This window comes from Aplysia californica, unplaced genomic scaffold (genome assembly GCF_000002075.1).
Source record: "Aplysia californica isolate F4 #8 unplaced genomic scaffold, AplCal3.0 scaffold00214, whole genome shotgun sequence".
In the NCBI taxonomy this organism is placed as follows: Eukaryota; Metazoa; Mollusca; class Gastropoda; order Aplysiida; family Aplysiidae; genus Aplysia; species Aplysia californica.
In genome coordinates this window covers 396,207-408,706 of record NW_004797484.1, presented here as the reverse complement: position 1 = coordinate 408,706, position 12,500 = coordinate 396,207, and the positions used below count along the sequence as shown (strand labels likewise).

At 43.9% G+C, this 12,500-nt stretch overlaps 2 protein-coding genes across 2 annotated transcripts; both read right to left on the bottom strand.

Moving 5' to 3' along the window:
* Positions 1-2,798: 2,798 nt before the first annotated feature.
* LOC101860414 (FMRFamide receptor-like) lies at positions 2,799-3,935 on the bottom strand. Its single transcript, XM_005099475.1, has one exon. The coding sequence runs from the start codon at positions 3,933-3,935 to the stop codon at positions 2,799-2,801; it is 1,137 nt and encodes a 378-aa protein (XP_005099532.1).
* A 3,089-nt stretch (positions 3,936-7,024) lies between these two features.
* LOC101860172 (farnesoate epoxidase-like) lies at positions 7,025-8,566 on the bottom strand. The gene has a single exon (XM_005099474.1). It carries the CDS (start codon positions 8,564-8,566, stop codon positions 7,025-7,027), a length of 1,542 nt encoding a protein of 513 aa, XP_005099531.1.
* Between the last annotated feature and the right edge of the window lie 3,934 nt (positions 8,567-12,500).

Here is a 12,500-nt window from a genome sequence, read left to right as displayed (position 1 = left end):
TGGATCATGAGCAAACGGCGGCTTGTATTGCCACCAAAGTGAGCACAGTTCGCGGCCGTACGCCCGTTTATAACGTGCACTAGAAATTTTAACTGAAGAATGTCCCTGATGTCGCACACAAGTCGATAAAAAACAGCAAATGTGGCTAAAGTTCCCCGAGGATTGCCGTAAAGCACGTGGTGGTTTTGCCCCTTTAGGAAGCTTTGCAGTACGCACTGGTAAACCATTAACTCTTTCAGAGCAAAACATATTGAAACTTTCCTGGCCATCTTTTTTCGGATAAAAAAAAATAAATCAAGGCGGTTTGTCAAGGTGGTCCTTAACTTTTGTTGAAGCCTGTAGTAGGATATGGATACCAGACCGAGGCAGTAATGCGCGCCGTATTTTAAATATCTGGTGGAATCAATAGCTCAATTTCCTTCCAAACTGAATGTACTGTGTTTGTCTCCGGAAAAAAGTTGCTACGTGGGCAGTTGGCGGGTGCTTTCGTGTGATTTGCTCCTCCTTTCCTTTCAAACATCTATCGTCTTTATGTCTCTTCCTTCTTTTTGTGTTTGTTACTCTCTTGAAACTCCTCTAGTCTTCGACACTTACTAGACCCTATTGTGTTGCAAGTACCGTAAAACTCTTACTAACATTTTTAAAAGTTGCTACTGGAGATCGAACCTTTGTTCTGAGGTCAAGATATGGTAAGAGGGACAACTCACTACAACTAGAATAATGTCACCCAACGTGTCATTGGGAAAGAAAGGCACTGTGTCTTTATAATCATTGTCCGGTGCCTTGCCGACTGGCGTGGGCGATCATGGACCTCCACTTCACTCTGTCATGCGTTGCAGCAATAGTGTCTGTTGTTCTTGCTGCTCCTTGCCATGTTGTCATCTTACCCAGTATCTTTTCCCCTCTGTCTGCCTCTGCCTCTCTTTCCATCAAACTTGCCTGTTGTTACAATATTGTCCAATGCTTCTTTCCGCATTGTGTGTCCGAAGAAATTTGCCTGTCGCTTTCTACTATTCGCAATAGGGTGTCTTCCGCAATTTGCTTCAACCAAGACTTCTTCATTTGATTTTCTAGCTGTCCATGGGATACGAAGCATGCGTCTTATGAACCACAACTCTGTCGCTACAATTGTTCTTTCCAGCTGTTTATTGACTGTCCGTGCTTCGCACCCGTATAATAGGATTGGTTCAATATATGTCTTTATAATGCAAAATGTACAAATTTCCCATTTTGCCCTGTCCTTTTGGAGATGGAAGTAAAATCGATAGTTCCGAATCGTAAAGAACCCAATCGTGTCGATAGGGGCGTTAAACCTATGCCTATACCGTTTCACAAATGTCCCCCCCCCCCAAGTGACGAATGATTTACTTGCACATAATTCTACTGTACGTCCACGTCACAACCACGAGATGTCTTCAACGCTTTCCTCAAATAGAAACGAGACGTTTCTCAACAAGTAGCGAACAGATAACAAGACAAGACATGTTATCCTCTATGTTTAATACATTTAAACAATTTGGGGCTTATACAACACCAAAGCGGCTATAAATAGTACTACGACACGAACAAAAGCGCAGCTGTCTGTATGCCTCCTTTCCTTCTTGTTGTAAGGGGTGGGCGTGGTATGTCTAACTGACTGGCTGTCGCTCACAATATCACCGCCCCTCTATTTTCCCTTAGTCTTCCCCTATCCCCCCCCCAAAAAAAAAAATCCCCAAAAAAATCAATTGACACACAAACAGACACATAATAATATTATTATACCTACATCTAGTTACTTAGCCCCCCTTCCTCCTTTTTTGTCCACACACACACACACACACACACACACACACACACACACACACACACACACAAACACACACACACACACACACAAACACACACACACACACACACACATAAAGAGCCCTTAGTACCATCACAGTCTTGTCCTTTGTCAGCGACAGAGAAGTCAAATTAAATTAACCAGAAAGAAGAGATTTTCACGAGGGCTCTCTTGTCTCCGTTGACGCTCGCTCGACTTGCCCACCTGTTTGACGTCATCACTGAGCGCACGATGTGCATCATGACAGCAGATGATGACAACTAAGTTGCGACCCAGCAGCGTTGATAAAGAGAGAGGAAGGAACGAGTTTCTGTAGTGAGTCAATACATTAGTAAGCCCTTATTGTCTCTTAGAGAGTCTTCAAATGGGCAAAGTGACTTCTGAATGTCGATAGATGTTAGTGTCGATTGATTTTAAACTGAATGAAATTATTATCAGATGTTGTAAATCTCTTCTTCCCTGTCCAGCGGTCAAAAAGTGACCGATTCCGCCCATCTGGCCCAGTAAGCATCAATGCGTATTGTTTTTTTTCAATGATATATCTAGATATCTATATAATTCTAAAGGTCCTGTAAGTAAATTCCTGCAAGTGGTTGAATGATGCATCTGATGTGACATTTACGTTTTGTGCGCTATACTTTTCTTTTCACATTGGATTTTATTGAGAGTAATATATGGTTTAATTTTTATGTAGATCTATACCTGCATGTATTTTTACAGTCCTTTATAGCCAAAAACATTGTTTTCTCTTGGGCAATAAAGTATTATCTTATCTTATCTTATCTTATCTTATCTTATCTCATCTCATCTCATCTCATCTCATCTTATCTTATCTTATCTTATCTTATCTTATCTTATCTTATCTTATCTTATCTCACGTTAAACAAGCCGCCCCAGCTGGCTGTACTTCGCCCAGGGGTTACAGAGTGCTTTCTCTCGGTGACCCTGGGATGTTATTTGAACAAAAGCTTCATCGCAAGACGTTTCTTCTCCGAGCCTGCTTGTGCCCGCGCTTGAAGAAGATACCCTGGAACGTGTCCTTGAACTTTGAGCTCATGTTGTAGTAGATGAAGATGTTGGTGCTGGAGTTGATGCTCTCCATGAGGAAGGCGGTGGAGAGGAAGGCCCAGTTCATGTTGGCGTAGCGGCCAATCACGCTCAGCTCCGGCATGAACGCTCGCACGGTGAGGAACAGGGACATCGGTGTGAAGCAGATGATGAAGATCACCGAAATGATGGTAACCATGGCGACCACCCTGTTCTCCTTCGCCGGGAGCTGCTTCCCCTTAGACATGGCGGAACTGGAAGCGGAAGCTGTTTGCCGCCACTTCACCTTCTGCACCAGCTTGATCCTGATGACCACCATGCTGACCAGGACAACGGTGAAGGCCGAGAGGGGGCCGATGAGGTCGGTGAAGATCAAAGAGATGCTCTGCACCTCGTCCTTGTTCTCCGTGTAGAGGATACCGAGAAGAGTTTTGTTCTTCTCCGGGTAAAATTTCCAGTCGTAGTAGGCGGTGGCGTACAAGGGCAAGATGCCGAGGATCATACAGACGAAGATGGTGACGTTGACGCAAATAACCACCGTCCGGGTCATAAAGATTTTTACTTTCAAGGGGAAAGCAATGCACAGGCTCCGCTCCAAGGCCACAAGGGCAGTAATCCAGCCTGTGATGCGGGAAAAACAGTTGTGGGGGAACCCAGCTGTGGGGCTGAGCATTTCCGTGACGCTGAAGGGCAGGTCGGTCTGGGAGAACCAAGGGTTCAGAGCTATGCCCATCCACGGTAGAGGAAGAAGGCCGCATAAATCGGAGATGGCCAGACACAAAAGACTAATGTTGATTGTCTCTGTGAAACCTTGCTTTGTAAAGACGACGATGTTGATGATGTTGGTGAAGATGCCGAAGATAGCGACCAACGGACAAAGAACCATGAAGTTGATGATTACAAAGAACATTCGAGTTTCGTAGCTGAGCAGAGAAGGAAGTTCTGAGGACGTAAGGTTCGTATCTAGTGACATACACATTCCTGCAGAGCCAGGTGGAGATTCCAGCCTGTCACTGCTATTAAAATTTGAGACGAGGAACTTCTCCATCACGTCTAACATCTGTGTAGGTAGGCGGTGTACGTGTGTGTTAATGATGGTAAGAGATGTCCTTGTGTGTACTGGCTGTGATATATTGTAAGTTGTTGGTTGAGACAGGGGCGAACTCGCTAACAAAAATGTCAATAACTTTACAGTGTTGCATGGGGTGCTAAACCTATACACTTTTGTACTTTTTACCCCGTTCGGTGGCACTAAGCCAGGCATAGACAAAGCTTTCTTCCTATCACCTTTGTATGTTTAGTTTAGTAAGAGTTTAACAGCGCTCGTAACTGCACAAGGTCACAAGAACGTGCAATTTGCTATTTTAAGGTATCTCGTTGAACCTGTACTAAAGACAGAAAAAATTGTGGCAAAGGTAAGCGGGTCGAATAGTTATTGCCTGGAACAAACGGGGGCCGTATGTTTATGCTCTTTTGAGTTTGTTCATGAAAGTGATCATGCAAATTTAAATGTAACTGTAGGCCAAAGATGAACAGTTTGATCTGCGAAGGGCAATTTGTTTAGCCGACACCCTGATATTAATCATCCATTTTCCTGTACTTTTACAAAGAGTAATTATTTTAACAAGCTCACACTTATTAACTGCTAATTGGCTAATTGGATACTGTTTTTTTAGAGAGTTATAAGTGTATTTCCGACTCTCAAGGCGAAAGTCATACCTCAGAACGGGGTAGGAAAAACTAAATGTTAATCACACGAATATGGTACGAGTTCTTCAGCCTTATCAAAAGCTGGATCGATGTATTGAGTTGTGCGGGCTCCATCACATCGCACTAGAGGTGACAGGGAGCGATTAGTTGATCAATTGTTACGTCTAAAGAAGAAAAATTCTAGTCTGTTATGCGCACATAGGACAGTTATTTTTGTTATTTACAATGACTTTTGCAAACAACCTGCCTCGTTATAACCCCCCCCTCTCTCTCCCCGGCCCGCCCAGAAAACAGTATGCTTAGGTCAAAGATCTTTGTTTATGGATGTTGCAGGTGGTGTATTATACTGCGCCCTTTTCCGTGCAGAACTCGCTCGATACAGTCTTCTAGCTTGGAGTTCACGCCACAAAAAATGCTCTTGATTGTCAGATTTCTTTATTTTATTGGACGTGCCGCGGTCCTGAGGCTGGCAGCAAAGTTGTTTAGCTTTGAGGTTCTCTTATTGGCTCTACTGGTTATATTTCTTAGAATATTTTTTCGCCTACTATTTTGCTTTCATTATTTTTTTTTATATTTAGGTTAATTTCCATTTGTTACAAGTTCATTTTCAGTGGAAAGTGCCTCATTGTCGGCGAATGTCGGATCTTTCAAGTGATCTCCATCACTTGAGATTCCTTTACTGAGCGATGCTTTTTAAATATAATAAATATCCTCGATTGATGCTGTGAATAGTTCGGGTGATAGGGTGGTATGGGGTCTCCTTGCTTCACTCCCGTTTCTAGGGCAAACTTTCCTGACACATGGTTGCTAAGACGCTTATCGAGAAATGTTTATCAATAATTGAATAAGAATTACTATAAACAATAAATGTCTTGTCCACTGTCTAGCCAACAAAAAATGACCGGCTCCGTCGCCTTTACCCAGTTAACGAATCGCCTGTTTTGTCAAATAAATAGCTACATTTGACTTAAAGTATCATTTCTATGCTGATGATACCCCCCCTCCCCCCACTAGTGCTTCTATAATGTCTACCAACGTAGATGAACTTGTACATCAAGCTAAAAATTGTATTGTCTCTTTATAAAACTGAATAAGCCAAGAGAAATTGATGTTGAATGATGATAGACAGAAATCATCGTTGCAGGCAATGTGAAGTCTATAAATGGGGTTGATAGCAATCACATGAAAATTGGTGATTGCGGAAATTATATTTTCAAGAAAGGTTGGAAATCTCGGTGTCTATTTTTATTCCAATTTGTTAATGTCGACTGAGATAAATCGTCTGATCAGCTACATGTATATATAAAAAAGAAAAAAAAATGTTAGTAAAATACGCAATCTTAGCAACTAAAAATACTGCTTCTTTTGTAAAACGTAATGATAGCATAGTTTCATACAGATTAAAAGAGGAGTCAGACAAGGATGTGTACTTTCTCCAGACTTGTTCTCCCTGTAAAGTGAAAATATCACAAGACACATAGAAGAAATGCCAGGTATCTCGATAGGAGGACATAATATAAACAATCTAAGATATGCAGACGACACAGTCCTAATAGCAGAAGATGAAGAACACCTACAGAATCTATCAACTGTCATTGTGCAAGAGAGTGACAACATGGGCTTAATCCTAAACATCAAGAAAACCGAAACAATGGTGATAAGAAGAAAAACTCCAACCCCAACATGCAATACCAAAATCAATGATACCACCCTCCAGCAAGTACAACATTAAAACATATTTGGGGACTATTATATCACCGAAATCGAGCGTCCTGCGTGCGACAGCGAAGTACCTAATGGCTACACCACTGATGCCCGAGCTTGAATGATGATACACCATCACAATATGGTTATTAAATCAAATCTGTTGATACTGTACATTCCAACAGGCAGTTAATGGTCTTCAAATCACACAAAAAGAAATTACTTTTACATCTCTGAAACAGCTTAAAAGACTAGACAAAAGTGTATATATCCCAATATATATATATATATATATATATATATATATAATATTATAACTATGTGTGTGTGCGTGTGTGTGTGTGTGTGTGTGTGTGTGTGTGTGTGTGTGTGTGTGTGTGTGTGTGTGTTTTAATACCTGTTAATATATTAGTCAGAGCATAATATTCTGTTTATATGTTGCTATTGCATTAATTTGTAAAACACCCAGAGTATGTGAGCTTTAATCAGGGTGATTGCTATATATGTCTGGGTCATGTATAATTGTTATCTTCATCATTATATACATATTATATTTACAATCTTTTCAAAGAAACAGAAATCCATTGGTAACAAATAGATAGTTTTTAGTGTCTATTTCCCTTGTGAACTGGATGATATATATTTTTCGTGTCTCTTTTCCTCTTCAACTGAACAATAGATAGTTTTTTTGAGCCCGTTTTCCTTGTGAACTGAATAATAGATAGTTTTTCGTGTCTATTTCACTTGTGACACGTGGCTGGGGCCAGCTCCCGGTCTGAGCTCCATCCTGCACTGGAAGTTGTGGGGGGAGAACACAGAGCCTAACTTCCAGTCACGTGGATGCGAGGAGGGAAGTACGTCGTCCACGGGAGGCATGAACCGGAAGCGCTGTAACAAGGTGACCAGGACAAGGAAAACACGAGAACGAGCGAAGTTCTCGCCTGGACACGCCCGAGGGCCGGTGCCGAAGACCAGCAGCTTCTGTCGATCAGGGTGCTCGGGGTCAAGCAGCTGACCTCTGGAGTCAAGGAAGCGCTCCGGCCGGAAGGTCCAGGGCTGGTGCCAGAGGTCCGGACGGTGATGGATGTGCCAGGCGTTGACCAGGACGGTGCTGCCCCGGGAGATGACGCGGCCGTCGATGCTGACGTCACTGCTGGTCCTGTGGGGAACCAGGAGAGGCGCGATGGACGAGAAGCGCAATGTCTCCAGGATAGCGGCGTCGGTGTACGGCATGTGGCGGCGGTGTTCAAACCCCGGTGGGTTGTCTCCGATCACGGTTTGGATTTCCTTGTGGATTCGATCCTGGATCGTGTGATCTCGGATGAGGTGCAGGAAGAGCCCGCATATGGTGCTGTCTGTGGAGATGAAGGAGGCGGACATGATGTCTACGACCAGGCCCATGATCACGTGGTCGGACAGCTCCTCCCCCTGGCCTTCCTCTCTCAGTTTTCCTTGTTGCTCCAACAGCTCGCCGATGAAGCCGCTCTTCTCTCCCCTGAGATAAGATTCTCGAGCATCGTGGAAGAACGCCTGGGAGAGTTCCTTGTGACAAACGTTGAGCTCCTCGATCAGTGTCTTGATCCTGAGCCCAGGGGTGAAGCGGGCGAAAGGAAACAATCTTAAAATTGTCTCGTTCTCAAAGCGGATACACTCGTTGCCGGCATCGATCCAGCTGACGAGGACTTTCAAATCTGTGTCTCGGAGGTTTTTTCCCTTCAGCAGTAGCCCCACCATGTGGCAGATGTAAGCAGTCAGCTCCTTCTTCAGCGGTACGTTGCCTGGGTAGTTCTCCAGACGAAAAGTGAGCTCACTCGACGTCTGTTGTACCAGACTCTCAAACGCCTCCACCCCGTGGCCGTACATCTTGAGAGCGGCGTGGAAAAACTTTCGCCTTTTCACGAACGCCGAGCTGAAGTTGGCCAACATGATGTCCTGATACGTGCCGTTGAACAAGGTGTGCTGACCCATATAGGTGGACGGCCTGTCGTTGGTGACGTCACGGTACCGCGGGTCACAGAGCAGGAGGCGTGCCAGGTCAGGGCTGTTAACAAACACCAGTCTCCCCAGCCCCATGTTCACCTCCACCAGGTCTCCGTACTGCCCCGCCCAGTTCTCAGCCACCTGGTATAGGTTGTTCCGTATCAAGGCAGAGAACAAGGTGGAGAGGCCTCGAAGGAACGGAGGGCCTGGGATCGAGTCCTGCCTTGGCCGTTTGTGTGAAAAGCCCAGGTAAACTACAACGGTAACAACCAGGATGCAGAGGATTGCGGAGAGCATGACGAGGCAGCGATCTGAAACTGTAGCAAAGCTGTGTGGGAAAAACAGAAGCAAAACTGTGAGGAAAAATAGTAGCAAAACTGTGAGGAAAAACAGTACAGAAAAACAGTAGCGAAACTGTGAGGAAAGACAGTAGCAAAAACAGTAGCATTGTGTCATGACGCGGTGGAATCAGGCACTCGACAGGTTTTTGGCAAATGAAGTTATTGGTATGACCTTAACTCATGTTCATTTGCCTTGCTTTAGATAAAACATACCTATCTACAGACTTCAACATAAGTTAAGGACCACTTGCAAACACTCTGAGTGGTCTTCTTGGGTGGACCTGCACGTGGGCGTTCTTGGACTGATCCAGTGGCTTGATGGCGAGGCCTCAGGCGGACAATGACAGAGTGTGACACTGTAAGCCTTCTGGCAACTTCTCGGGCTCTAACTCCAACCTCCAGCCATGCCATAGCTCTGGTATGATCAAAGTCTCTCAGCTTTCGTCTCGGTGGCATGCTTATGCGATACTGGATTTTGAGCAAACGGCGGCTTATATTGCCACCAAAGTGAGCACAGTTCGAGACCGTACTTCCGTTTATGACGTGCACCAGAAATTTTAATTCGGGAATGTCCGTGGTGTCGCACACACGTCAATAAAAAAATCCTCAGCAAATTTGGCTAAAATTCCCCGAGGATTTCCGTACTTCACGTGGTGGTTTTGCCCCTTCAGGAAGCTCCGTACTACGCATTGGTAACCCATTTACACTTTCAGAGCAAAACATACTATACATTTATCAAAAATATTAATAAAAGGTAAATTTTCAGTTTCCAAGGACTTTCAATTTGGCGGCCATTTTTTCGAAATTGCTCTTCTGAATCAGGCAACCCCCACCTCACAAATATGTCAACTACTATCCAATATATATACAAGAATTTTTTCCTCAAAAGCAAGGCAAATGAACAAGCTTTAAGATGATGCCAAGAACTCCACATACCCAAAGATTGACGAACGCCTGGTTACACCGGGAAGCTACACAAATGTCTGTTTCTTTGATTTCAATATTTTGAAGAACCTCTGATTTCACCACGCTGCCAAACAAACAAACAAACAAACAAACAAATTAATAACAAAAGAATGGGGGGACAGAGGGGAGGCGGAAGGGGGGAGGCGGAAGGGGCAGATAAACCAGTCTGTCCTCATAGTGCTTTCATCTGCTCAGGATTATCAACCCGTATCACCGTCACAAGGAGTGAAGACCCTGAGGGTATCATGACTCCTACGTACACGGCTTCTCAAACCGGGCAGAGAATTTCAAGTTCCAGGGGGGAAAAAGCCAACCAAACAACCCCGAAGCAAAACACAGCAAAGCAAAACAAAAAAAACGAAAACAAAAACAACAACAACAACAACAACAACAACAACAACAACAACAACAACAACAACAACAACAACAACAACCCCAACAACCCCCCTAAAAGCCCAGAGCAGACTGAGTACGTATTTTTGTGGGAAATGTACAAACGTGTTATCAACAACGGTCGCAAACAGACGCAGGCTAATTTCGGTTTAAGCGGCCCAATAAATGGAGCGTATACGTGTTCTGTCGGAAACCACACGTTTGTATTGGGATGTTTTATAAACAGATTACATTTGTAAAAATTCATGTTGTACGCTGTTCCTTATTCCAGGAACTAGTAGAGCGGGTTTCTTTCAGTTTATTCTAAATGTGCACAACTTCAACTCACGCACACGCACACGCACACGCACACGCACACGCACACGCACACGCACACGCACGTGTAACCTCACCTGGACACAGCTTGCACGGTACCGTAGAACGAGACTTTAACTGGACCTGTCAGTTTTGATTAAATAGAGGGTTTCTTTATTTCTAACATACTCTGATTGCATTAGTGAAATTCTTAAAAGACCCCCCCCCCTCTTACACACACACACACACATGCGCGCACGCGCGCTCTTTAAACACCAAGTGCCTCGCCTCATAAACAAAGAAAAAAAGCGCGGGTTGGCAAGCCCCTTCAGAACATCACAAACCCACAATCCTACTTCGCTCACGCTGGTTTTTCCAAAGAGAGGCAAAAAGCTAAATAATATCACAAAGACGAAAGCCGTATGTGTTTGAGAAAGAGAGACGCCATTGACTTAAGTGAGGTCTCAATGGTAGCAGTCGATTGGTCGACCTTCCGCCCCCACAAAAGAAAAGAGCCAATAAGCTCCTCACGTGATCATCAACGACATTGCCTTTACACAGTTGGGATATCGCCAGGTGGACGTGGAGCTGTAAATACAACGGAGACAGGTCACCATACACCCGGTAGACAGTCGTGTACGGATACATTACATAACTAAGCCAATAAAACTTGAAGAGTCATATCAAATGGTTCTCTCAGTCCCACGGTAGTGCACATAGTTCTTTACAGGGTACGTAGGTGTTGAATCAGGTTTCCCATCGACTTCCAAACTAACGAGCCGAGTCTGAAGAGTTCTCCATTGCAAAAACAAAATATAACATAAAAAACCGGGGTTGTTGCAAGAAATCGTGCGGGGGGGGGGGGGGGTGAGGAGGAGGGAATGGGGAGAGGGGGAGTGGAATGAAGGTGAGTGGTGGTTGGTGAGTAGGTAGAGGGGTGGGGTGGGGGGGATGGGGCGAGGGGGTATTGATGTTTGGTCAGTAAGTTACAGGATGAATCGATTAAATTAAAAAATTCGTTTAATTTGTTTTCTGAATTGACTGGGGATTGCATTGGATAGGGAAGGTCCCATAAAAAAGTTTTTTTTTTTTAATTCGAAAATGTAGATCTAATAAAAATCTGTTAAGAGACCGGCATAGCTTTCCACAACCGCGACTCGTACATAGATACATATACTTGTGCTCTTATACATTTCCCATACCCAATGCCTACTGAAACGAACACGTCACCGTTGCTATGCCAACGTCTTTTGTTTTTAAAATGTAGATTCCAGGTAGGTTTAGGCTATATCAAGACAATTTAGTTAATTTAGGAGGCAGGCTTCCAAACCCGTCAGTCAGGGCCACAGTAGGCTGAGAGGGATACAACATCCCAGGAAAAAGACCGACATGCTGGATATCTACGTGTACAAACATTCCTCTCCTCTCCTCTCGGGAATCAAACCGTGCCTCCTGCGAATATCAACTGCGTCCGTATTTATGATGGGTTGTGGCAGCTTTACGAAGACCTCGCTGACCAAATTTTAATACCATGATGATGATGATGATAATTGCATTTATATAGCGCATATCCATGCTCAAGAACTTGCTCTATGCGCTTTACAACTATTAATACCATGTACTGTAAAGTGTGTTTTAACATCGGGTCCAAACCGAACCTGAGCCCGCTGTGAACCTGATAGCAAGCTGCACCACACTGGTCAGTTCATGGTCACCGTGACGTCAGTCGATACCACCATGGAGAAAACGTTTGACTCAGCGTTTTTGATGAATAAGTGTTCTCTACTGTATCGAATAAAAGGGAGCGTTGGAATAAAAGGGGGCCGGGCTGGACAAGTGGTCCAAAATTAATAAACAGGGGGCACATTCAACATCATATCCCTGTACTAGTAGGAACAAATCTGTTGTTTTATTTCTCTTTCAGTGAATAAAAGAACTAGAGATCATGAAATTTTAGCGATTTTAGTGAGTTACAGTGGCAACATTTCCCATTTAGGAACAGACCAGTTTTATTAGAAAATATAAACCAAAGTACAAAAGTTTTAAAAATGTACAGCCAATTAAGGTAGCCAACCCAGTACCGGTACTAATACTGAGGGCAATTTTCCGTTTACAAAAGAAAAGAGAAGTTTCATTCAGATATCTAAATTCTAGATATTATAATGTTTCACGCGATCGTCGGTCGAGGCAAGCTGGAAAATAATAAACGGGGGGTATGGCAGAAGGAGCGGGGGAGG

What these genes read in the sequence shown, in the direction of transcription:
- LOC101860414 (XM_005099475.1), bottom strand. Translation starts at nt 3,935, where the DNA reads ATGTTAGACGTGATGGAGAAGTTCCTCGTCTCAAATTTTAATAGCAGT.
- LOC101860172 (XM_005099474.1), bottom strand. Translation starts at nt 8,566, where the DNA reads ATGCTCTCCGCAATCCTCTGCATCCTGGTTGTTACCGTTGTAGTTTAC.